The 27,175-nt window shown below is 46.2% G+C and overlaps 1 protein-coding gene across 5 annotated transcripts in view; it reads left to right on the top strand.

The window, feature by feature from the left end:
• RNF31 (ring finger protein 31) overlaps positions 1-27,175 on the top strand; it is a 58,739-nt gene extending 31,564 nt beyond the window's left edge. For all 5 annotated transcript variants that reach the window (XM_058180308.1, XM_058180307.1, XM_058180310.1 and 2 more), the window contains 13 exons: positions 4,756-5,019; positions 6,389-6,571; positions 6,663-6,872; positions 8,377-8,550; positions 11,532-11,630; positions 12,307-12,396; positions 14,279-14,393; positions 15,601-15,719; positions 19,231-19,344; positions 19,480-19,537; positions 23,862-23,958; positions 25,545-25,719; positions 26,433-27,175. In XM_058180308.1, coding sequence (XP_058036291.1) covers positions 4,756-5,019; positions 6,389-6,571; positions 6,663-6,872; positions 8,377-8,550; positions 11,532-11,630; positions 12,307-12,396; positions 14,279-14,393; positions 15,601-15,719; positions 19,231-19,344; positions 19,480-19,537; positions 23,862-23,958; positions 25,545-25,719; positions 26,433-26,486 — 1,752 coding nt within the window. In that variant the 3' untranslated portion in view covers positions 26,487-27,175. The remainder of the gene's footprint in view (positions 1-4,755; positions 5,020-6,388; positions 6,572-6,662; positions 6,873-8,376; positions 8,551-11,531; positions 11,631-12,306; positions 12,397-14,278; positions 14,394-15,600; positions 15,720-19,230; positions 19,345-19,479; positions 19,538-23,861; positions 23,959-25,544; positions 25,720-26,432) is intronic.

The following is a 27,175-nucleotide window of genomic DNA, read 5'->3' as shown; positions in this document are numbered from 1 at the left end:
CTGCCTTAGGATAGAAAGCCTGACCAAACTCTTTTTTTCCCTTGTATACAGGTTTTTGTTCCGTGTGTGTATGTGTGTGTGTACCTGCGTGCGCATCTATATATCTATACAGGTAGTTCTCGACTTAACAGCCACAATTGAGCTCAACTTTTTTCTGTTGTTAAGGGAGACATTTCTGAACTGAGTTTTGCCCCATTGGACGCCTTTTCTTGACGTGTTTGTTAAGAGAACCGCTGCCGTTGATAAGTTAGCAACGCGGTTGTTAAGTGAATCTGGCTTACCCTCCCCCCCTCCCCCCGCCCTCACTGACATGGCACGTCAGAAGGTCGCAAAAAGCGGAGCACGATGTGACCCCGGGACGTCGGGGACGTCGTAAGCATGAACCGGTTGCCCTGCATCTGAATTTTGATCACGTCACCGCGGGGATGCTACCAAGCATTATGACTAGGGGAAAATGGTCCTCAGTCACTTTTTTCCGGTGAGGTTATAACTTTGAGTGGTCACTAAATGAACGGTTGTAAGTTGAGGACTACCTGTATCTATATCTATATCTACTTCTATACTGTTAGGAATATTTGCTGCCTTGAATTACATATAAAGTAATGAAAGGTGATTAGAGAGGGAGGGAAGGAGGAATGGTAGGAGGGATGGATGGATGGACGGAGATAGATAGAAGATGAATAAGCAGATAGACAGAGACAGACTGACAGATAGATAGATAGATGTGGCTTTTCTCGCAGCCAGCAAAGGGTCCGGCCTTCCGTGCGGACAGAGTGAGAAATGAAGCCGCGGAGTCCAGTTCCCCGCGGGGTGAGCGAGCCCCGAGCTAGCTCGAGACAAACTCTTTTATTGAGGTTAGGGGTGGTTTACAGAGATTCAGAAGGCAAGCATGTGATCCTGATTAACCATACATAAATTGACACATTGGGTTGGATATGCATATTGTGGCAATATGGTTGCAAGCACAGCTGAGCAAGCAGAATAGTTTATGTGTGCAAAGCAGTTTTCTTATCATGTCCGATGTTACCCGGACAGGCTCTGTAGTTAGCGTTTCTAAGCGGTTTGCAACAGCAGGTGTAGATACATTTCTACAGAATGCTCAAATGTAGCGAGACATGGAAACATCACAGTTATGGTTATGTGGTTGGCACAGGGTATGCAGAAATACACATACAATGGAGACTTTGTCTGCTTGCTACTTTTTCTTGTACATGATCCAATTCTTAGAAGAATCTACATCTATAAGTTTAGGTTGTTTATCTAAGAGATTATGTGGCTAATGCAAAGCAGAATTATCTGACCATTGCCATAATGATTCCCAACAGACAGACAGACAGACAGACAGACAGACAGGCAGACAGACAGACAGACAGAGATAGATAGATAGATAGATAGATAGATAGATAGATAGATAGATAGATAGATAGATAGTTGATAGTTTGGATGAATGGGGAGAGAGAGGCAGAGATGAGGGAGGGACGGAGGGACAGAGATAGACAGATAGATGGATGATAGGTAGGTTGGATGGATGGATGGAGAGACAGAAGATGGATAAACAGATAGACACAGACAGACAGAGACAGACTGACATATAGATAGATAGATAGATAGATAGATAGATAGATAGATAGATAGATAGATAGATAGATAGATATATGATAGATTGGATAAATGGATGGAGATAGATGGAGAGAGATAGAGAAAGATGAGGTAGGGAGTGACTGACAGACAGACAGACGGATGGATGATAGGTAGATTGGATGGATGGATTGATGGATGGATAGATGGACAGAGATAGACAAACAGATAGATAGGCAGATAGATGATAGGTAGATTGGATGGATGATGGATGGAAATAGACGGAGAGATGAACAGACAGAGATAGATAGATGATAGATTGATAGATTGATTGATAGATAGATAGATAGATAGATAGATAGATAGATAGATAGATAGATAGATAGATAGATAGATAGATAGATAGATAGATGGATAGCTAGGTAGATAGATAGATGATAGATTGGATAAATGGATGGAGAGAGAGAGAAAGAGATACATACGTATTTGATATATAGTTATAGCTACAATATAGCTACAATTACGCATATACATATTAAAGATAGACACCTAGCTATGTGTGCCTGGGTGTTGGTGCATCCATATTTCTCCTGCCTTTTTAAATTAATATCTCCAGTTTGCTAATATACATGATACTTTCCGCCAAATTTCCTCACAACAAAAACGCTGTGAGGTGGGTTGGCCTGAGAGCCCAGAGACACTCAGCCGATGGCAGGAGGATCCAACCCATCCTGTCTGCAAAAGAGGCTCTCCAACTCCCCCAAAATCCAAATTATCAGCCATGGTTGTCACCTCTGAAACGGTCGTAAGTGAAGGACTACCTGCAACTGAGTTTTGCCCCATTGGACGCCTTTTCTTGACGTGTTTGTTAAGTGAACCGCTGCCGTTGATAAGTTAGCAACGCGGTTGTTAAGTGAATCTGGCTTACCCTCCCCCCCCTCCCTCCGCCCTCACTGACATGGCACGTCAGAAGGTCGCAAAAAGAAGGAGCACGATGTGACCCCGGGACGTTGGGAACGTTGTAAGCATGAACCGGTTGCCCTGCATCTGAATTTTGATCACGTCACCGCGGGGATGCTACCAAGCATTATGACTAGGGGAAAATGGTCCTCAGTCACTTTTTTCCGGTGATGTTATAACTTTGAGTGGTCACTAAATGAACGGTTGTAAGTTGAGGACTACCTGTATCTATATCTATATCTACTTCTATACTGTTAGGAATATTTGCTGCCTTGAATTACGTATAAAGTAATGAAAGGTGATTAGAGAGGGAGGGAAGGAGGAATGGTAGGAGGGATGGATGGATGGACGGAGATAGATAGAAGATGAATAAGCAGATAGACAGAGACAGACTGACAGATAGATAGATAGATGTGGCTTTTCTCGCAGCCAGCGGGCTCACCACGAAAGGGTCCGGCCTTCCGTACCGGACAGAGTGAGAAATGAAGACGCGGAGTCCAATTCTCCTCGGGGTGAGCGAGCCCCGAGCTAGCTCGAGACAAACTCTTTTATTGAGGTTAGGGGTGGTTTACAGAGATTCAGAAGGCAAGCATGTGATCCTGATTAACCATACATAAATTGACACATTGGGTTGGATATGCATATTGTGGCAATATGGTTGCAAGCACAGCTGAGCAAGCAGAATAGTTTATGTGTGCAAAGCAGTTTTCTTATCATGTCCGATGTTACCCGGACAGGCTCTGTAGTTAGCGTTTCTAAGCGGTTTGCAACAGCAGGTGTAGATACATTTCTACAGAATGCTCAAATGTAGCGAGACATGGAAACATCACAGTTATGGTTATGTGGTTGGCACAGGGTATGCAGAAATACACATACAATGGAGACTTTGTCTGCTTGCTACTTTTTCTTGTACATGATCCAATTCTTAGAAGAATCTACATCTATAAGTTTAGGTTGTTTATCTAAGAGATTATGTGGCTAATGCAAAGCAGAATTATCTGACCATTGCCATAATGATTCCCAACAGACAGACAGACAGACAGACAGACAGACAGACAGACAGATAGATAGATAGATAGATAGATAGATAGATAGATAGATAGATAGATAGATAGATAGATAGATAGATAGATGATAGATTGGATGAATGGGGAGAGAGAGGCAGAGATGAGGGAGGGACGGAGGGACAGAGATAGACAGATAGATGGATGATAGGTAGGTTGGATGGATGGATGGAGAGACAGAAGATGGATAAACAGATAGACACAGACAGACAGAGACAGACTGACATATAGATAGATAGATAGATAGATAGATAGATAGATAGATAGATAGATAGATAGATAGATAGATAGATATATGATAGATTGGATAAATGGATGGAGATAGATGGAGAGAGATAGAGAAAGATGAGGGAGGGAGTGACAGACAGACAGACAGACGGATGGATGATAGGTAGATTGGATGGATGGATGGATGGATGGATAGATGGACAGAGATAGACAGACAGATAGATAGGCAGATAGATGATAGGTAGATTGGATGGATGATGGATGGAAATAGACGGAGAGATGAACAGACAGAGATAGATAGATGATAGATAGATAGATAGATAGATAGATAGATAGATAGATAGATAGATAGATAGATAAATAGATGATAGATAGATTAGATAGATAGATAGATAGATAGATAGATAGATAGATAGATAGATAGATAGATAGATAGATAGATAGATAGAGTGGATGGATGGAGAGAGAGAGAAAGAGATACATACGTATTTGATATATAGTTATAGCTACAATATAGCTACAATTACGCATATACATATTAAAGATAGACACCTAGCTATGTGTGCCTGGGTGTTGGTGCATCCATATTTCTCCTGCCTTTTTAAATTAATATCTCCAGTTTGCCAATATACATAATACTCTCCGCCAAATTTCCTCACAACAAAAACGCTGTTGAGGTGGGTTGGCCTGAGAGCCCAGAGACACTCAGTCAATGGCAGGAGGATCCAACCCATCCTGTCTGCAAAAGAGGCTCTCCAACTCCCCCAAAATCCAAATTATCAGCCATGGTTGTCACCTCTGAAACGGTCATAAGTGAAGGACTACCTGCAACTCGTTGTCCTCCCGGCCGTTTTAGTTGCCAACCAGCTTCGGAGTCCTCTCTCTCTGTCATCTTGGCCCTGGGTTTGTCTTTTTGGCCCCACAGGAGGCGGAAACTGTGGGGGTAGCCCCCGAAATGGTGGCAGCCGCTTTGTGCTACTCAGGAGCGGAGCTGCCCCTGGCCTGGCTGAAATCAGAGCTGCCCTGCGTCCTGGAAGGTATGGCAGAACTGGCCACTCAGCGAGGCGAGGAAGAGCCCGACGGCGGTCTGGGTGCCATAACGCTCCAGGAAGTCCAAACCGCGTGGGTGGCCAGCCGGGGCGACGTAGATGATGCCGTCAGCCGATGCCTCAGTGCCCGTCGGAGCAAGGTGAGCCTGGGCAAAATGTGTGAGAAAATAGAATAAGGTGTTATGAGAGTGTTTTTCAAACCTTGGCCACTTTAAAATGGGTGGACTTCAACTCCCAGAATTCCCCAGCAAGCACATCAGTTTCCCATTTAATTGTCAAGCCCTCTAGCCCACCTTTAACTCATTTATTAATTTAATTTGTTTGGGTTATTTTTGCTGAAGTCAAGATATATTACATCTTACTGCATTCCCACCATCTACTAAGAAAGGTACCCTATGAAAAAATGTGACAAAGGTAATCCAGCCATACAGGTAGACCTCCACATGGTATCATAAGAGTCATGACTTACATTTAACTTACTCCTCGACTTACAAACATTCATTTAGTGACCGTTTGAAGTTACAACAGCATAGGAAAAAAGTGACTTAGGACCATTTTTCACACTTACGACCATTGCAACATTCCCGTGGGTCACATGTTCAAAATTCGGACGCTTAGCAACTGGCATGTACTTACGACGGTTTCCGCAGTCTTGTGATCCCCTTTTGCGACCTTCTGACAAGCAAAGTCAGTGGGGTAGCTGGATTCACTTAACAACCATATGACTAACTTAATGGCAGTGATTCACTTAACAAGTATGACAAGAAAAATTGTTGAGTGGGGCAAAACTCACTGGACAACTGTCTCACTTAGCAACAGAAATTTTGGTCTTGGTTTTGGTTGTAAGTCAAGGACTACCTGTAGTTTTCCTTACCATGCTGAATTCTGGTCAACCCTTGGCGGCTGGAGAATTCTGGAAGTTGAAGTCCATCCTGTTGTGACCTGCCAGCGGATCTGGCAGCAGATTCTGACATTGAGGAGGTTGCGGAGGAACATGGGCCAGTCCTGGAGTCTGGGGAAGGCTCCGACGAGTGTTCTATATCGAAGGCAGAGGTGGGGCCAGGGCCGTCTGACAGTTGTCAGCTGCCTTCGGAGTCGTACATCAGTGAGGCAGAAGAACAGCTAGATCCTGTTCCCAGTGTGCGCATGTGCAGAGCTGCCAGGAGAAGGAAACAGCTAAGGAACAAGGGTCGACTCAGGAGTAAAGCCACGGGTGGAGGGTGAATGGCCCCTCCCATAGGGAATAAAGAGGAGTGAAGTGGAGGGGAGTTGGCAGGAGGCAATTAGTTCATTTGGGTGAAGATCTGTTCCTGCATTCTTGCTAAGTATTGTCGGTTACAGTGTGGAGTCTGAAAGATATCAGCCTGGCCACTTTCTAATTGTGAACTATTTTGAAAGGTTGCCTAAAGATATATCAGATTTATTTTTGAAAGGGGAAGCTAACAAGGGTCATATCCTGGTTAGGGTTTGGTTTCAAGAAGGTGACATCAGGCTTGATTCGCTCCATAGGTGAGAGAGTTGAAGTGCCTGGGCTTCGAAGAGCGGGGCCCTGTCTTACAGGCCCTGTACGAGAACAACGGCGACTTATGGCGGGCCCTGGTGCAGCTGCAGCGGGCCCGCCTGGCACCTTTCCACCAGCGGCTGTGGGAGAGCGAAGACCCTCCGGTGGACTTCCAGAGCGCCGACCGACAGGTGAGCGAGAGAGGAAGGGAAGGGATCCGGCCGCCGGAGACCCAGTGGGAGGAGGTACCACTGGTCCTTTCTCGTCTCTGTTCCTCGCCAGGCGCTGCTGCGGCGTCTCCTGGCCTCGCTGTCTCTGCCCAGCTGGGGCCGGGCCGAGCTGGTGGTCTCGTTGATGCTCGAGCAGCCGAACGAAGGCTGGGAGCTCTCAGACATCGTGGAAGCCGTCAAAGCCTCCCCGAACCGTGACTTCATCAAACGCTTGCTCAGCTGGGAGTGCGCCGTCTGCAGCCTGGCCTTGCCACGGAACAAGGTAACGACGTGCGTCTTTCTCTCATAACAGGGCTGGTGGACTGTCTCCAACCCGGAATTACTGTATTTTTCAGACTCGAAGACGCACCTAAATTTAGAAGAGGAAAACAACAACAAAAAGAGTTTTTGACCTCCCTTTTTTCGGCCTTTTTCCAGTCTTTTTCCAGCTCGTTTCCAGGGCTTTTTTTGGCCCATTTTCACTTTTTTGTGGCCCGTTTTTGTGGCTTTTTTTGGCCTGTTTTGGGGGCTTTTTTTTCAGCCCATTTTCAAGGCTTTTTGCGGCCCATTTTCGAGGTTTTTTGCAGCTCGTTTTTGGGGCTTTTTTACCTGTTTTCAGGGCTTTTTTTGGATCCGTTTTCGAGGCTTTTTTGGGGTCGTTCTTGAGGCTTTTTGTGGCTTGTTTTTGAGGCTTTTTGCGGCCCATTTTCAAGGCTTTTTGTGGCCCATTTTTAAGGCTTTTTGTGGCCTGTTTTGGGGGCTTTTTGCGGCCCATTTTCAAGGCTTTTTGTGGCCCATTTTCGAGGTTTTTGGGGGCTTTTTTTGCCTGTTTTCAGGGCTTTTTTTGATCCGTTTTCGAGGCTTTTTTGGGGCCGTTCTTGAGGCTTTTTGTGGCTTGTTTTTGAGGCTGTTTTTGATCCATTTTCGAGGCTTTTTTGGGGCCGTTCTTGAGGCTATTTGTGGCTTGTTTTTGAGGCTTTTTGCGGCCCGTTTTCGAGGCTTTTTGCGGCCCATTTTCAAGGCTTTTGTGGCTTGTTTTGAGGCTTTTTGCCTGTTTTCAGGGCTTTTTGGATCCGTTTGAGGCTTTTGTGGCTTTTTGGCCCATTTTCGAGGCTTTTTGGCCCATTTTGAGGCTTTGCATTCCAGCTGTGGCACACATGCCATAGCTTCACCAACACCGACCTAGAAGGTCCCTTCCAACTCTGTTAATCTTTGAAGTCCTTCTCTTTTCAGATGCAGTCACTAACGTCGTGCGAATGTACAATTTGCCCCGAGTGTTTTGCTTTGCACTTCACCATCGCTGTAAAGGAGAAACACATCACGGATTTGGTGTGTCCAGCTTGCTCCGAGCCGGAAATCAGCGATGAGACCGAACTTCTAAATTATTTCTCTACTCTTGATATCCAGGTGACGTTTCTCCCCGTCCCCTTTCTCCCTGGCTTCCATCGGGAGTCTGATTTTGAGGCTTTTGTGGCCCGTTTTGAGGCTTTTTGCCTGTTTTCAGGGCTGTTTTTGATCCATTTTCGAGGCTTTTTGGGGAGCGTTTCTGAGGCTTTTTTGGCCCGTTTTTGAGGCTTTTTTCAGCCCATTTTTGAGGCTTTTTTTTGTCCCGTTTTTGAGGCGTTTTTTTCAGAAAAAAAAACGCTGGAGTTGAGATGAGCAACGGCTCGTGTGTCCGCAGAAAGGGCTCCGCGTGCCAGCTGTGGCACCCATGCCATAGCTTCGCCAACACGGACCTAGAAAGTCCCTTCCAACTCTGTTAATCTTTGAAGTCCTTCTCTTTTCAGATGCAGTCACTAACATCGTGCGAATGTACAATTTGCCCCGAGTGTTTTGCTTTGCACTTCACCATCGCTGTAAAGGAGAAACACATCACGGATTTGGTGTGTCCAGCTTGCTCCGAGCCGGAAATCAGCGATGAGACCGAACTTCTAAATTATTTCTCTACTCTTGATATCCAGGTGACGTTTCTCCCCGTCCCCTTTCTCCCTGGCTTCCATCGGGAGTCTGATTTTGTGCCAGTCTGATTTTTATTTCTTTTTTAAACAGTTTATTTATATATTTTTCCTTAATGTGCAATACAGTCGTGGCCAACATTTTGAAAACCTTTTTGGGAAAAGTCTATTTTTGAGGTTTGATGGCTAACAACACCACTTTTTTGGGAGGAGTTTCAAGGTAATCCTATTCCATTGCTGGAATAGGAATGTCCTGCCCAGACCTTCACCCAATAGAATAGAATAGAATAGAATAGAATTTTTATTGGCCAAGTGTGATTGGACACACAAGGAATTTGTCTTGGTGCATATGCTCTCAGTGTACATAAAAGAAAAGATACGTTCATCAAGGTACAACATTTACAACACAATTGATGGTCAATATATCAATATAAATCATAAGGATTGCCAGCAACAAGTTATAGTCATACAGTCATAAGTGGAAAGAGATTGGTGATGGGAACTATGAGACGATTAATAATAGTGCAGATTCAGTAAATAGTCTGACAGTGTTGATGGAATTATTTGTTTAGCAGAGTGATGGCCTTCGGGAAAAAACTGTTCTTGTGTCTAGTTGTTCTGGTGTGCAGTGCTCTATAGCGTCGTTTTGAGGGTAGGAAAATGGAAAATCTATGGAGCTGACTCAAGAAACTGGTTAGTCAGAAGCGACCCAGCAATAAAACCCAGTTAATAGAAGCCATCATTCAATCTTGGTTTCACATGACAACAACTGCAGAACTCAAAGACTTGGTTCACTCCATGGGAAGACGTTGTAAGGCCGTATTACATGTGAAAGGGGACCCAATGAAGCATTAATAGACGTGGGGATCATTTTTGTATACCCCATTTTTTTCTGTGGTGATCATTTTTGTATATCTCGTTTTTTCTGTGTATTTCACTTTTCTTCTTTATTCCGTAACTGCTAGTCTCATAACCTCATAAAGGATAATTGCATTACGTTCTTGATTAAATTATCTTCCCATTGATAGAGAATTTTATGGTCCTACTCCCGAAAAAGTGGTGTTATTAGCTAGTTTTAGAAAATACACTTTTCCCAAAAGGTTTCCACAATTTTGGCCACCACTGTAACACCACGTGTTTTATGAACACGTATTGTCTTATGTAATAGTCAGAGTCGGTTTCAGCAGGTTCTGACCAATTCTGGAGAACCCGTAGTGGAAATTTTGAGTGATTCAGAGAACCGGTAGTAAAACTTCTGCACGGCCTTGCCCCCATCTATTCTCTGCCTCCCAAGTCCGAGCTGATCGGGAAGAAATGAGGTTTTTGCAGTATCCTTCCCCTGCCACACCCACCAAGCCATGACACTCCCACCAAGCCACACCCACAGAACCAGTAATAAAAAATATTGAAACTCACCACTGTATATAATATAATAATATATTAAACATAAGACATACAAGACATTCTTTTTTATAACATTTTTTTATTTTAAATACGAGTAATGCAAATATAATATAGCAAAAATAGAAACATAATATACTGCCCCCCCAAAAAATATACCCCCCCCCAAAAAATGCACACACACACATATACACACATATATACCAGTAGTGGGTTCCACTTACCTTCGTTACCGGTTTGGCATGCGCAGAACGTCCGTGATGACATCCGGGCAGGTGGGCGGAACCTCTCGCCACCGTCACTACCGGTTCACACGAATCGATAGAAACCCACCACTGTTATGTACATATATACACACATACATACATATACGTATCTATAGCATAAAAAGAGGGGAGGAAAAGGGGAAGAGGAAAAAGTATAGGATAAAGAAAACGAAAAGCATTAACTTCCTTTGATTGAATAAGCTGACAACTTTTTACTTTTACATAATAATATATAGTGGCCATTTCTGTAACGACAAACTTATCAGCAAAACCCAGAATCAAAATTTCATTTGTCTTCCACCTCAAGCACAAAGTCCAGGAGCGGTTTCCAAGTGGAAATGAAACTAGACCAAAGTTCCTGTCTTTAGCTATTTAGTTTATTGATTCAAACAAATTGATCCAGCCGCCTAGCTGTTGACGACGCTAAAAAAAAATAATCCAAAATATCGTAAAAACCCATTAAAAAGACCTCAATTAAAACAATCCAATTTGCCATTCTGTGCCAATTCCATCCTTTTCCCATGCAGGGAGGGAATTGCCACATCCAAAACTATTGCCGTTGTCCGCACACAGATAGCCCTCGACTTACGACCACAAATTTTGTGTCGCTAAGCGAGACGTTTATCGAGTTTTGCCCCCGTTTTACGACCTTTCCCGCCAACGTGGTTAAGAGTTTCATTGCCGTTGTGAAGTGAGTCACACGGTTGTTCAGTGAATCCGGCTTCCCCCTTGACGTTGCTCATCAGAAGGTCGCAAAAAGCGTGTGACACTGCGACCGTCATAAATATGAGTCTTGTTGCCAAGCGTCTGAATTTTGATCACGCGACCACAGGGATCCTACGCCGGCCGTAAGTGGGAAAAACACTGCTTTTCAGTGCTGTTGTAACTTCAAATGGTCACTTAAAAGTTTTATTAAATTTTTAATTGGGGCTATTTATATTTTAGGGTTTTAAATTGTTTTAAATTCTGGCCGTTTTTGTAATATGCTCGGTTTTAACCTTGTTTTAATGTGTATATTGTGGGTTTTATTTGGCTGTACACCGCCCTGAGTCCTTCGGGAGAAGGGCGGTATAAAAATCTAATAAAATAAATAATAAATAAATAAATCACTAAATGAACCGGCGTAGATCTAGGACGAGCTATATCTTTTTTTAAAAAAAAAAAGGTGTAAAAAATTTCACGGTCTTTATGCGTCAAACCTCCCAAAAGAAAAACTTTCTGGTCTTAGGTTAGATTCTCCAGGATGTCTTGTGGATTCTTTCCAAACATTTTGAGGGGTACAGAACCCCTCAATTTTTTTAAAATTGGGTTTCTCTCCAGTTGCGCAGTTGTTTGGACCAAGAGACGTACGACCTCTTCCATAAGAAGCTGACCGAACACGTGCTTATGCAGGACCCCAAGTTTCAGTGGTGTACCCACGTGAGTAGCCCCCCCCCCGGGTTGATTTTGTTTCCAAATGAAAGGAGAAAGGAGCTAAGAATTGGGGCGCTTTTAAAAGAAAATTTATAGACATAAATTTCCTGTTTTGGCTTTTTTAATTGGCTCGGTTTCTACAGAAACTTTGACCCAGAATTTTGGATTACTGTTATCGGCCCAGTGCCAGGCTAGAAGCCAGGAGATATGGAATTCTAGTTCCGCCTTAGGCATGAAAGCCGGCTGGGTGACTTTGGGCCAATCGCCAGGAGACTGGAAGTTCTAGTCCTGCCTTAAGCACAATAGCCAGATGGAATATTTTGGGCCAGTCCCTCCTCTGCAGCCCAACCCACCTCACAGGGTTGTTGTTGCAGGGAAAATAGGATGGTCGAGTATGAAATAGGTTTGCCAGCTATTTATAAAAATAATCAAGACGGGATAGAAATCAATAAATGATAATCATCCATTCATCTCCAAGTCGACTAGCAGCTGGTTGCTTTTAAGACGAGCGAAAATGTCCAGCTCATCATCCAAACAAGATGCAAGGACTCCGTTCTGATTTAATTCTCTTTTTAATTTAAGGACGGTCTCTGCATCCATTTCCCGGAGTTGAGAAAAGTCTGATCGCAGCCTGGGCTAAAATGGATTTATTTATGGTTTGTTTTTTTCTCCTTCTCCTTAGTGCTCTTTCGGTTTCATTTACGAATCGGAGCAGCTGGAAGCCAAATGCCCTCAGTGCCGAAAAAGTTTCTGCGTCCAGTGCAAACGCCAGGTTGGTAAACCTTCGGGGCGAAGATACTTGTCTGAAACGGTACAGGGTTTCCTGCCTAAGCAGGGGGTTGGACTAGAAGACCTCCACGGTCCCTTCCAACTCTATTATTCTGTTATTCCTCCTCCTCCCCCTCCTCTTCCTCCTCCTCCACCCTTCCTCTTCCCCGTCCTCCTTTTTAAGACGAGATCGGAAAACCAATTCTCTGAAATGGTATAGGGCCGTGATGGCGAACCTAGGCCACGCATCCCCGAGGTGGCACACAGAGCCATCTTTCCTGGCACGCGAGCTGTCGGCCACCTCACCTGCAGCTGCGCATGCGCGCGAGCCCCAGCTGGTGTTCAGGCCTCCGGGGGTGCACGCGCTCCGTTCCGGAGACCCACCTGGTCTTCGGAGCTCTCCTGGGCATGTTGCGCGAAAGCTGCACGCATGGGCAGATGGTGCAGTTGCGCACAGCGCACGGGGAGGGGGAGCTGCAAGAGAGCCGCGCGCATAGGCAGACGGTGCAGTTGCACTTGCAGCATATGGGGGTTGCGCACGAAAGCCATGCACACGTGCAGATGGTGTGGTTGCATGCACGGCGCGCAGGGAGCAAAGCATGTACCTGTTTGGCAGTTAGTGATTAAAAAGTTCACCGCCACTGGTATAGGGTTTCCTGCCCGAGCAGCGGGTTGGACTAGAAGACCTCCAAGGTTCCTTCCGACTCTTGTTATTCTATCCTATCTTTAAATTCAGTAGCTGGAACACTCAAGTGTTGCACAATAAGTCAGTCCACAACACTTAATTGAAATGAATTTGAATATGAGTAGCTCGGGTTGGTAGTTGGGCTGTCGGCCTGCGCTCTGAGCTCGACCGTTTGGGTGCAAATATTTCGTCACCATTCGAGGAGACATTGTCCGTGTTCTTTGAAGTGTGCTCACCTGTCTGACAGAGGAGCCTGTTGTGGTCCGCCAGCAGCCTGCGGAGCTGGCAGCGGAGTCGGACAGCGAGGAGACTGGGGAGGACAATGGGCCAGTCCTGGAGTCAGGGGAAGGCCCGGAAGAGGCTCTGCTTGAGAGGCGGAGATGGAGCCGGGGCTATCTGGAAGCGATGCACGGATTCCGGAGCCTCCAGAGGCGGACAGCAGAGAGGCAGAGGAACAGAAGGAGCCCGTTCCTAATGCGAAGAGCTGCTAGAAGGCAAGAGCTGCTGAAACAAAAAGGAAGACTCAGGAATAAGGCCAGGAGATGATTGGCCCCTCTCATAAGGCTTAAAAGAGCAGCAACAGCTCTTGGGCTCTTTGTAGGAAAGCAACGTTGCTACAATTGTTTCTTGTCTCCTGTTTCTGAACTTTGTGGGGTTCTTGCCAAGAAAAGCCTTTGGCAGGGTGCCAAAGAAGACAAAGGTTTGTGATGAGGCCGAAGGACTTTTTCTGAAGGACTTTGTTTTGGAATTAATTTGGACTAAGCTGAGAATGAAGTAATTCTCTGCTGTTCTAATAAAATATGTTTGTTTAGGACTGAATTGTGTCTGGTAATAACTACTTGGGCCTAGGTCCCACAACAGAGTCCACTTCAAAGCGCACGGACGATGTCTCCTCAAACGGTGACAAAACGTCAACCGAGTGGCCATGCTCGGAGGTCAGGCCAACAGCCCACACAACAGTTATGGTGGATGGGTTGGAAAGAGCTACCTTATCGCCTGCCTGAGACAATCTAAGCTTCTGTTGGTTTGGGGTTACTTTTTTTTTATTTTTTTATTTACATTTATATCCCGCCCTTCTCCGAAGACTCAGGGCGGCTTACAGGCAATAGTATACTTGGCCCCTTCTCCCAGTTGGGGGCAGAAGATGGAAAGTGAAATGCTGAATTTGGGCTGGTCTTTTTTTTTCCTTCCGCGGCGACAGTGGGAACCCCAGCATCAGGGCCTGAGCTGCGAAGCGTTCCTGGAATGGAAGCGAACCAACGACCCCGAATACCAGGCGCAGGGCTTGGCGATGTATCTCCAAGAGAACGGCATCGGTAAGGATTTGGCCCCCAGGTTCACTTTGGGGCATGCCGAGAAACATGAGGTAGCTTTGAGCCAACTGAGCAGAGAACTGGATTTTAATGCTCCCACTTCCTATCTTCAAGGCTTGGGGGTTTCTCTTTAACTTGCTGCTTGGGCATGGGGTTGGACTAGAAGACCTCCATGGTCCCTTCCAGCTCTATGATTCTATAATAGAACCAGTGCTGTCTAGTGATTAAAGTAGCATGCTAAAAAGCAGGAGACTGTGAGTTCTAGTCCAGCCTTAGGCACGAAAACTGGCTGGGTGACTTTGGGCCAATCACCAGGAGGCGGAGAGTTCTAGTCCCGCCTTAGGCACGAAAGCTGGCTGGGTGACTTTGAGCCAATCACTAGGAGGCAGAGAGTTCTAGTCCCGCCTTAGGCACGAAAACTGGCTGGGTGACTTTGGGCCAATCACCAGGAGGCGGTGAGTTCTAGTCCCGCCTTAGGCACGAAAACTGGCTGGGTGACTTTGGGCCAATCACCAGGAGGCGGAGAGTTCTAGTCCCGCCTTAGGCACGAAAACTGGCTGGGTGACTTTGGGCCAATCACCAGGAGGCGGAGAGTTCTAGTCCCGCCTTAGGCACGAAAACTGGCTGGGTGACTTTGGGCCAATCACCAGGAGGCGGTGAGTTCTAGTCCCGCCTTAGGCACGAAAGCTGGCTGGGTGACTTTGGGCCAATCACCAGGAGGCGGTGAGTTCTAGTCCAGCCTTAGGCACGAAAACTGGCTGGGTGACTTTGGGCCAATCACCAGGAGGCGGTGAGTTCTAGTCCCGCCTTAGGCACGAAAACTGGCTGGGTGACTTTGGGCCAATCACCAGGAGGCGGAGAGTTCTAGTCCCGCCTTAGGCACGAAAACTGGCTGGGTGACTTTGGGCCAATCACCAGGAGGCGGAGAGTTCTAGTCCCGCCTTAGGCACGAAAACTGGCTGGGTGATTTTGGGCCAATCACCAGGAGGCGGAGAGTTCTAGTCCTGCCTTAGGCACGAAAACTGGCTGGGTGACTTTGGGCCAGTCCATCTCTTTCAGCCCAACCCACCTCACAAGGTTGTTGTTGTCGGGAAAATAGGAGGAAGAAAGAGTATTGGTTATGTTTTTCACCTTGAGTTATTTGTAAAAATAATATAGGGGAGATACAAACAAGTAAAATTCCCTTTTTTTTTTCCCTTTTTTTTTCCAGCTTGTCCCAAATGCAAGTTCTCCTACGCCTTAGCTCGAGGGGGCTGCATGCACTTCCAGTGTTCTCAGTGCAGACACCATTTCTGCAGTGGTTGTTACGGGACCTTTTACGCTTCAAATGTAAGGATGCGCAGGGATTGTGTATTTGTGGGGCAACTCTGGAACTCGGGACCCTGTCGCTGTTGATTCTCCCTTTGTGGACCTTGGAGAGGTAGAATTTGGAGAATGGAGGCAGAGACGGTTAGCCAAACCCCCAGGAAAATAAGATACAGGTAGTCCTCGAACTTACGACCACCATTGAACCCAACCTTTCCGTTGCTAAGCAAGACGGTGAAGGGAGTTTTGTCCCCTTTTACAATGTTTTTTTTTTTTGCCACCGTCATTCAGTGAATCACTGCCTTTGTTCACTGACAACACGGTTGTTAAGTGAATCTGGCTTCTTCCATAGAGGCGGTTTGTCGGAAGGTCGCAAGAACCCCGGGAAACCGTCGTAAATACGAGCCAGTTGTCAAGTGTCCGAATTTTGAACACTTGACCACGGCGAGCCTGCAGCGGTCGTAAGTGTGAAAAACAGCCCTTTTTTTTTTTCAGTGCCGCGGTGACTCTGAACGGTCACTAAACAAACGGTTGTAAGTTCGAGGACTATCTGCCGTGGGAGAAAGCGGCTGAAAAAGGCAGGAATGCTGCATTTTTGTGTATTCGTAGACTGTGGAAAGTTTGTTTCTGTTTGTTCTTCTCTTGTATCCAAAATTGTCAAGGCAGAGTTGAAATTTCAGGGCTGTTGGGTTTTTTTTCCCCTTCTCCTTATCTTGTCTTCCTGGCCCGAATTCATGTTTTTGATAACTTTCGCATACTTTGTTCAAGGCCTCCTCTAGGCTGTTCTTTTTCTCCGGATATTATTTTGTGATCCTTCCAAATTGTAGTTATTTTTTACGTTTAAGGGGGGGGGGGGTGACGACCCAGTTTTTCAAGGAAGGGCAACTGGGTTGGGAAAAAAATATATCAATTGCTATTTATCGCATGTCTGTTAGAAAGAGAAGCTAACCGTTCCACACAGAATGGAATAATAACTCCTTGAAGCACATTATTTTCTTTATTGGTTATTTGAAGTTACAACAGTCCTGGACTTACGACCATTTTTCACACTATGACCATTGTGGATGGGGAGGAACAGGCTCATGCTCAATCCCTCCAAGACGGAGTGGCTGTGGATGCCGGCACCCCGATTCAGTCAGCTGCAGCCGCAGCTGACTGTTGGAGGCGAGTTATTGGCCCCAAAGGAGGGAGTGCGCAACTTGGGTGTTCTCCTGGATGAACAGCTGTCGTTTGAAGACCATTTGACGGCCGTCTCCAGGAGGGCCTTTCACCAGGTTCACCTGGTTCGTCAGTTGCGCCCCTTCCTTGATCGGGATGCCTTGTGCACAGTCACTCATGCCCTTGTTACCTTCCGCTTGGATTATTGTAATGCTCTCTACATGGGGCTCCCCTTGAGGTGCACCCGGAGGCTTCAGTTAGTCCAGAACGCAGCTGCGCGGATGATAGAGGGAGCTTCACGTAGCCAGTGTAGCAGACTGCACTGGCTACCTGTGGTCTTTCGGGTGCACTTTAAGGTTTTGGTCACTACCTTTAAAGTGCTCCATGGCTTAGGGCCTGGGTACTTACGGGACCGCCTACTGTTACCGCATGCCTCCCACCGACCCGTACGCTCACACAGAGAGGGACTTCTCAGGGTGCCGTCCGCCAAACAATGTCGGCTGGCGGCCCCCAGGGGAAGATCCCTCTCTGTGGGGGCTCCTACCCTCTGGAACGAACTTTCCCCTGGTTTACGCCAAATATCTGATCTTTGGACCTTTCGCCGCGAATTGAAAACACATCTATTTATTCGCGCGGGGCTGGCTTAAATTTTATTGGGTTTTTATTGGGTTTTTAAATTTCTATTGTGAATTTTAATGGGTTTTTTAGTTTTATATGTTTTAAAGTCTTAGGCCAATGGTGTAATAAGTTTTTTAATTCGGGTTTTAATTGTATATTGTATTGTTTGTTTTATTTGGCTGTACACCGCCCTGAGTCCTTCGGGAGAAGGGCGGTATAAAAATCGAATAAATAATAATAATAATAATTGTGGCATCCCCATGAGATCAAAATTCAAACGACTCGTATTTATTTTTATATGTATATATATTATTTTTTTAGTATAATAATTCCATCTTCCATTTAAAGAGTGTGTCGTCTGGGTACAAATATCTTTGTGCCATAATCACCGAAGCTTACCAACAGTATTCACTACATTAATATTAATTCTCTGATTTTACAATGCTAATAAATATATTCCCTCCTCCCTCTTAACATGTCTTCTAATAAGAATATAATAGTAATATTAAACATAATAATCCTATTGCCATGTTTCCCTGAAAATACAATATATCATATTACACATATTGACGGCATGTAGAATTGTGATAGCACAGAATTGGAAACATCCAGATATCCCACCAGATGAAATTATAATAAATAAAATATATGAAGGTGCAGAAATGGATAGATTATTGATGGAAATGAAGGAGAGGGAAGATACCGAGTACTCTTGAATATGGAATAAATGGTATTCCTGGCTGGAGAGTAAGCATAAAACTTAAGGGAGATTTTTGTCATGAGACTGAATTCTGAATAGAGGTTAAGATAATTTAAATAAGAATGTTGGTCTATAGAGATACTTAGAAGTAGAATCTGTATATAGAAGTTAAATAGGATAAGATGTAGGAAAAGCTGTTATGAGTAATGTAATTTTGATGTGTTTGTCTTTCTGTGTTTTCTATTGTTTTTGTTTTTGTGTATCATGCTTTTTTTTTTGTATTTTGTATTTTAACTTTTGGAAATTCATTAAATATTATTTTTTTTAAAAAAGAAGAAAATAAGATCAGGTCTTATATTAATTTTTGCTCCAAAATTTGGGTTTATTTTCTGATTAGGTCTTATTTTGGGGGAAATACGGTACTAAATGCATCCATCTGGCTGACAATCTTAACTGGGGCTTATTTTGGGGGTAGGGCTTATATTATGAGCATCCTGGAAAAATCTTGCTAGGGTTTAATTTTTCGGTCAGGTCTTTTTTTGGGGGGAAACAGGGTATGCGGCCATTCACTTAACGACTGTGGCAAGAAAGGCCGTCAACGGGCCGTGGTAGCTCAGGCTGTAAGAACCCTGTTATTAAAACACAGCAGCCTGCAATTACTGCAGGTTCAAGCCCGGCCCGAGGTTGACTCAGCCTTCCATCCTTTATAAGGTAGGTAAAATGAGGACCCAGATTGTTGGGGGGGCAATAAGTTGACTTTGTAAATATACAAATAGAATGAGACTATTGCCTTACACACTGTAAGCCGCCCTGAGTCTTCGGAGAAGGGCGGGATATAAATGTAAATAAATTTTTAAAAAAAGGGACCAAAAGCTCCCTTAACAAATCTCTCACTGAGGCATGTGCTACCGAAAATTTTGCCCAAACTGCTGCGTGGTGGTCGTAAGTCGAGGACTGCCTGTCATTTTCGTTTTAGAGGAAATGGGTGGGCAGTTCAACCATTTTCCTACCCTGGCGTTTTATTTTATTTTATTTTATTTCCCCCCCCATCTCTGTCAGAAATGCCCAATACCGCACTGCCCGATCCGGCGGTCCCTCCACGGACACCATCCACGCGACTGTCTCTTCTACCTGCGGGATTGGGCCGTGCCACGTCTGCAGAAGCTCCTCCAGGTGGGCCGGGCATGGGGAGGGTGGGCCGGGCCGGGCCTTCAGGAGCGGGGAGGGGGAGTGGAAGCCGAGGGGGCTTAGGGGAGAAGCTTCTTGGGAGACTAACTGGGATTGTCTCTTTCCTTCTCCGCACCCCAGGATAACAACATTGCCTTCAACACAGACCCTCCAGCTGGGACTCGGGCCACTCCCGGAGGTGCGTGTGACTAAGTTGCCGAGAAGCTCACCTGTCCTGGGTTGGCTTCATTTTAAGTCTTGAATGAAAGATTTAGTAAGAGAAAGTAAAGATTTACTTTACTTTACTTTACTTCATTTTACTTCACTTCACTTTTACTTTACTACTTCACTTTATTTTACTTTACTTCACTTTCACTTTAGTTTACTCCACTTCATTTTACTTTATTTCACTTCATTTTAGTTCAGCTCAGTTCAGTTCACTTTAGTTTACTTCATTTTACTTCACTTCGCTTTACTTCACTTTTTTTTACTTCAGTTCAGTTCATTTTAGTTCACTTCGCTTTCACTTTAGTTTACTCCACTTCATTTTACTTTATTTCACTTCATTTCATTTTACTTCACTTTATTTTACTTTACTTCACTTCACTTTATTTTACTTCACCTCACTTTATTTTACTTTACTTCATTTTACTTCACTTCATTTTAGTTCAGTTCAGTTCACTTTATTTTACTTTACTTCACTTCACTTCATTTTAGTTCAGTTCAGTTCAGTTCACTTTAGTTTGCTTCATTTTACTTCACTTCGCTTTACTTTACCGGGGGAGGCACACTAGACATGATTTTTATCTCTGGACAGTGGTTTAATGATCTGGAAGTAGGAGATTTAGTGACAGAACCAGTGTCATGGTCAGATCATTTTCTCCTTCGTCTGGACTTTCGGACCGCCGCTCACCATCGCAGGGAGACGGAGCCAATGCGTTGGTTCCGTCCCAGGCGCCTGATGGACCCTGAGAGGTTCCAGACGGAGCTTGGGCCGTTCCCTGAGGATCTTGCCCACGGCACGACTGAAGAACTAGTCGCGGCCTGGGAACGGGCCGCGGCTGGGGCTTTGGACCGTGTCGTGCCTTTGCGGCCTCTGACCTGGCGTAGATCTCAATTGGCTCCTTGGTTCTCCGAGGAGCTGAGGGAGATGAAACGCCGGAGAAGACGCCTAGAGAGCACCTGGAGATCCAGTCGTTCCGAGGCTGATCGGACACTAGTGAAGTCTTTTACTAAGACCTATCTAGTGGCAATGAGGGAGGCAAAACGTTCTTACGTTTCCACCCTCATTGCATCGGCAGATAACCGCCCGGCCGCTCTGTTTCGGGTTGTCCGTTCCCTCCTTTGTCAGGAGGGTCGGGATGACCCCTTGCAGGGACGTGCCGAGGAGTTTAACGGTTATCTATACGATAAAATCGTTCAGCTCCGGAATAGTCTGGACCAAAATTGCGATGATCCAATCGGGATGACGGAGCCTCGTCTTGTTGAGGTTATTTGGGATGAGTTTGATTCTGTGACTCTCGAGGACGTGGACAGGTTGCTGGGGAGGTTACATGCAACCACATGTTTACTGGACCCGTGTCCCTCCTGGTTAGTACTGGCTACTCAGGAGGTGACACGAGGCTGGCTCCAGGGAATTATAAATGCTTCTTTGATGGAAGGGGTTTTCCCCGCCGCCTTGAAAGAGGCGGTGGTGAGACCCCTCCTCAAGAAGCCTTCCCTGGATCCAGCTATTTTGGGTAATTACCGTCCAGTCTCCAACCTTCGCTTTGTGGCGAAGGTTGTAGAGAGTGTGGTTGCATGGCAGCTTCCCCAGTACCTGGATGAAGCTGTCTATCTAGACCCGTTCCAGTCCGGTTTCCGGCCCGGTCATAGCACAGAGACAGCTTTGGTCGCGTTGGTGGATGACCTCTGGAGGGCCAGGGATAGGGGTTGTTCCTCTGCCCTGGTCCTATTAGATCTCTCAGCGGCGTTCGATACCATCGACCATGGTATCTTGCTGCACCGGTTGGGGGGTTTAGGAGTGGGAGGCACCGTTTATCGGTGGTTCTCCTCCTATCTCTCCGACCGGTCGCAGACGGTGTTGACAGGGGGGCAGAGATCGACCGCGAGGCGCCTCACTTGTGGGGTGCCGCAGGGGTCGATTCTCTCGCCTCTCCTGTTCAACATCTACATGAAGCCGTTGGGTGAGGTCATCAGTGGTTTCGGGGTGAGTTACCATCTGTACGCTGATGATACACAGCTGTACTTTTCCACCCCGGATCACCCCAACGAAGCTGTCAAAGTGCTGTCCCGGTGTCTGGAAGCCGTACGGGTCTGGATGGGGAGAAACAGACTCAAGCTCAATCCCTCCAAGACGGAGTGGCTGTGGATGCCGGCACCCCGGTACAGCCAGCTGCAGCCGCAGCTGGCTGTCGGGGGCGAGTTATTGGCCCCAATGGAAAGGGTGCGCAACTTGGGCGTCCTCCTGGATGGGCGGCTGTCGTTTGACGATCATTTGGCGGCCGTCTCCAGGAGGGCTTTTTACCAAGTACGCTTGGTCCGCCAGTTGCGCCCCTTCCTTGACCGGGATGCCTTATGCACGGTCACTCACGCTCTTGTCACTTCCCGTTTGGATTATTGCAATGCTCTCTACATGGGGCTGCCCTTGAAGTGCACCCGGAGGCTGCAGCTAGTCCAGAATGCAGCTGCGCGGGTAATAGTGGGAGCAACTCGTTGCTCCCATGTAACACCAATCCTGCGCGGCTTGCACTGGCTTCCTGTAGTCTTTCGGGTGCGCTTTAAGATCTTGGTCACCACCTTCAAAGCGCTCCATGGCTTAGGACCCGGGTACTTACGGGACCGCCTGCTGTTACCTTATGCCTCCCACCGACCCGTACGCTCTCACAGAGAGGGACTTCTCAGGGTGCCGTCCGCCAAACAATGTCGGCTGGCGGCCCCCAGGGGACGATCCTTCTCTGTGGGGCTCCTACTCTCTGGAATGAACTTCCCCCTGGTTTACGTCAAGTGCCTGATCTTCGGACCTTTCGCCGTGAGCTGAAAACACACTTATTTATTCAAGCGGGACTGGCCTAATATTTTTAAATTTTAACTGGGGTTTTATCATCATTTTAGGGTTTGGAATTTTAAATTTTTAATATTGGCCATTTTTTCTAATTTGCTCGGTTTTAAACTGTTGTTTTAATTGTATATTTTTTATACTTTTTATCTCTTGACTCCCTGAGTCCTTCGGGAGAAGGGCGGTATAAAAATTTAATAAAGCTAAAACTAAACTAAACTAAACTTCACTTTTTTTTACTTCAGTTCAGTTCATTTTAGTTCACTTCGCTTTCACTTTAGTTTACTCCACTTCGTTTTACTTTATTTCACTTTATTTCACTTCATTTCATTTCATTTTACTTCACTTTATTTTACTTTACTTCATTTTACTTCACTTCATTTTAGTTCAGTTCAGTTCAGTTCACTTTAGTTTACTTCATTTTACTTCACTTCGCTTTACTTCACTTTTTTTTACTTCAGTTCAGTTCATTTTAGTTCACTTCGCTTTCACTTTAGTTTACTCCACTTCATTTTATTTTATTTCACTTCATTTCATTTTACTTCACTTTATTTTACTTTATTTCACTTCGTTTTTCTTCACTTCACTTTACTTTTCACTTTATTTTAGTTTATTTCATTTTACTTCCCTTCACTTCCCTGTTACCTTTATAGGTAGTTCTTGATATACGACCACAAGTTAGCCCAACATTTCTGTTGCTAAGCGAGACAGTGGTTGTCCCATTTTAGGACCTTTCTCGCCACAGTTGTTAAGTGAATCATTGCAAGTTGTTAAGTTAGTCACGCGGCTGTTAGAACGAATCCGCCTTTCCCCATTGACTTTGCTGAACCACCATGTCGCTTAGCAACACAGGTGTTGTTCTGTCTCCTTCCCCACTTCGGAGCAACGAGCTAGCCTTCAACCAGTGGATTCACGGCTCTTATCAGTCCTGGCAGAGAAATCGCAGCTGCCTCCCAAAGTTCAAACAAATGACTCACGGAGCAAGACTTTCAGCTCTTTTTGAAATGGTTCAGCTAAACTTTTGCTTCCCGTGGAGTGAGAGCAGTCCCAAAGCTCCTTATATATCCTGTGGGGTGGGGCTCCTGCCCCACCCTTCCCTTTGATGACGCCGCCTCTTTAATCTTCTGAAACGCGGGTCAATCCAAGCTTGATTATTATTATTATCACCTGGGTCTGAAGGCGTAGCCTGGGGAAGGGAGGAATCAGGGGATGACGGCCTCATTACGTCCTCCGACTGGTCTGGCTCCTGGAGCCGGGCCAAAGGAATCGGTGCTCCCGAGGTAAGCCTTACCGGCCCTTCCCCCTCACTCGCTGAGTCACTTTCGGGCATGGGGCCAGGTTCAGGGGCTGGAGTCACAACAGGTGTTGGGATCAATTGTGGCCGTAGGTCAAGGACTGCCTGTAGTCCCAATACAATGATGGAACGGATACGCTTTAAACGTTGGGGTCTCCCCTCTGCACGCAGGTGGATGTCGGGTTATGGAGCAAAAAGAAACTCTGGATGGCTTGAAGGATGAACCGTGTGGCAAAGAGACCCCTGCTGGATATGCCGGCCTTTGCGAGTGAGTAAAACGCCCTTTTATGGAGAGTCAGAAAACGGGGGGAGCGGGGGGCTTTTCCCAGAATTCCTAGCTACGATGAGAGGCGATATTCAGCCAGTTCCAACCAGTTCGCCTGAACCGCTCCGGCTCTATGCCATCCTATTTAGGCACGTTTTTGAGGAACGGAAGGCCCACAACGCAAGCAAACGCATGCGCGGAAAGCCGGGCCCATGTGTGAAAGACAAGCGTGCACAAGAACCGGGCGGGGGGGGGGGGGGCAAACTGGTAGTAACATAATCCGCAACCTACCGCTGGCTATGATCCAGCAGAGCTGAAATATGCCACAGGGAGTCCTCGACTTACGACCACCGTCACGATCAGCGCTCCCGTCACTAAGTGAATTTTCATCTCATGACAGGCCCTGATTTTGCAACTTTTCCCCTCCCGACCCCTCAGGGTCATTAAGCAAATGTGGCTCCCCTCCCTCCCACCCACCCTTGGCTTCATTCACTGGAAACTGGCAATGTCGCCTGACCCCGGGATGTGGCAATATATCTGGAATTGCCATTGGGCGACGGCAGGGGCCTTGCGACAGTCACAAGTGCGAGGGTCGCACTCAGGGGTGAAATGCGTCTGGTTCGGACCGGATCAGCTGATCCGGTAGCGATGGCAGCGGGTGGTTCGGAGAACCGGTAGCAAAAATCCATGCCCCCCCCCATACCCCATACCCAGCTGAGCCACGCGATCATCAGAGCCTTTTTTTTTTTACTTTTAAAAGCATTTTTTTAACAACCTCTTCAGCCGAAGAGGTTTTTAAAAAATTGCTTTTAAAGGGTTAAAACAAGGCTCTGACGATCCCGGCTGAGGTGTCTGATTATCAGAGGCTTTTTTTTCTTTTTTACTTTTAAAAACATCTTTTAAAAGGTAAAAAAGCTGAAGCCTATTAGGCAAAAAATGGGGGGGGGAGGTTCATTTGAGAGAGAGAGGAAGGAAGGAAGGAAGGAAGGAAGGAAAGAAAAAGAAAGAAAGAGAGAGAGAAAGAAAGAAAGAAAGAAAGAAAGAAAGGAGGGAGAGAGGGAGGGAAAAGGAGAGGAAGGAAGGAAGGAAGGAAGGAAGGAAGGAAGGAAGGAAAAAGAAAGAAAGAGAAAGAAAGAAAGAAAAAGAAAGAAAGAAAGAAAGAAGGAGGGAGAGAGGGAGGGAAAAGGAGAGGAAGGAAGGAAGGAAAGAAAAAGAAGGAAGGAAGGAAGGAAGGAAGGAAGAAAGAAAGGAAGGAAGGAAGGAAGGAAGGAAGGAAGGAAGGAAGGAGGGAGAGAGGGAGGGAAAAGGAGAGGAAGGAAGGACTACAAACCTGGCACTAGACGCAGCTTCAGAGGATAATCCAGGGCTGGAAGGGCTCTTGAGGTCATCTAGTCCAACCCTGCTCCAGCAGGACATTGTTAGTGAGTTTCTGTCTTTTGATCCCCCCCCCGTCATATAGCCACGCCCACCCAGTCACATGACCCCCACCAAGCCACGCCCACAGAGCCAATAGCAAAGAAATTTAGATTTCACCACTGGCTGCACTGATGGATGTCCCCCGTTTCTTGATCCACTCCCCCTCCCCCCAGGGCGCACTACAAGGAATACCTAGTCAGTCTGATCAACAGCCACGCTCTGGATCCCGCCGTCTACTACACCTTGCAGGAGGTGGAGATCGTATGCCGGCGACACCTCACCGCTGCCCAGCTGCTCCCCAGGGGACCGACGGAGGACGAGGAAGCGTATCGCAGGCGCCTGATCCAAGTAAACCTGTTCTGATCTAGGTTTCCCCATCAGCAGGAAGCCGAGTCCTCGTCCCGATAAACCCCTTTTATTTCATTTACAGTGAATTCCTCTCCAGCAAAATCTTTCCTCTCCTGCCGTCTTCCAAGATCGTTCACCATTACCGACCTTTATCAGGCTTGGAGAGTGGCCAGGCCGATATCTTTTAGATCCAAGAATGCAGGAATGAACTAATGGTCTCCTGCAAACTCCACTCCCCTGTTCGCTCCTCTTTTATTCCCTATGGAAGAAGCCATTCACCGTCCACCTGTGGCTTTACTCCTGAGTCGACCCTTGTTCCTTAGCTGTTCCCCTCTCCCGGCAGCTCTGCGCATGTGAACACTGGGAACAAGATCCAGCTGTTCTTCTGCCTCACTGATGGCCGACTCCAAAGGCAGCTGATACCTGTCATAAGGCCCTGGCCCCCTCTCTGCCTCCGACGCAGAGCCCTCATCAGAGCCTTCCCCAGACTCCAGGACTGGCCCATGTTCCTCCCCAACCTCCTCACTGTCCAAATCTGCTGCCAGCTTTGCTGGCGGGCCACAACAGAACCTTCTCCTCTTCTCTTGGTCTGGAGGCCTTCTTGCTTGGATTTCCTTCTCTAATCGATGGGATGCCTGCTTGAACAGGGGGTTGGACTAGACTATAGAAGACCTCCATGGTCCCTTCCAACTCTCTTTGTCATTCTTCTGCAGGTTCTAAGGGACGAAGTTCCTCTTGACTCGGAGATCCCACAAAGACGGAAGTAAGACCGAGAAGATCCCCCATACGAGAAGGAGAAGCTGCGAGGAACTTCCAAAGGGATGGAGAAGAAGACATGTTGCGTTTGGAGAATTGTCCTTTCCGGTTGGTTGGTTGGTTGGTTGGTTGGTTGGTTGATTGGTTGGTTGATTGTTCATACAGTGGGGCCGTCCTGAGATGCAGTCTTAAAGCCCTCCTTGCTCTAACCACTAGGTTGCATTTAAGGGTTGTGTTGTTTTACACCTTTTTTTTTTCTTCTGCCTTGTGTGATGCACAACCAGAGGTCTCCTCGTTGTGACCAGTTAGAATAAGGGTGTCCAACCGTGGCAATTTTAAAGACCTGTGGACTTCAAGTCCCAGAATTCCCCAGCCAGAGAATTCTGGGGAACTCTGGGAGTTGAAGTCCACAAATCTTCAAAGTTGACGAAATCGGACCTCCCTGAAAAACAAAAGAATTTTAGATTTTGTCCTAACACTGTTCAACAAAGTTTTTGATTTTAATCTTAATGGATTTGTGGGCTGGGGGGAAAAAAAATTGCTGGTGGGTGGAATGGATGCTTTACGTCAGTTGAAAGTTTCTTGTTTCGGTTTTAATTCCATTTGTTCTTCCTGAGGTTTTAATCCCATTTGTTCTTTCAGCCGGCATGTCTCTTGGGAAATGCATTGGTCTGAATAAAATTTATTTTGTTAAATGAGA

Source organism: Ahaetulla prasina, chromosome 4, assembly GCF_028640845.1.
Source record: "Ahaetulla prasina isolate Xishuangbanna chromosome 4, ASM2864084v1, whole genome shotgun sequence".
Taxonomy (NCBI): domain Eukaryota; kingdom Metazoa; phylum Chordata; class Lepidosauria; order Squamata; family Colubridae; genus Ahaetulla; species Ahaetulla prasina.
Note: the sequence above shows the minus strand (reverse complement) of the source record. Positions and strands in the feature narration are given on the sequence as shown.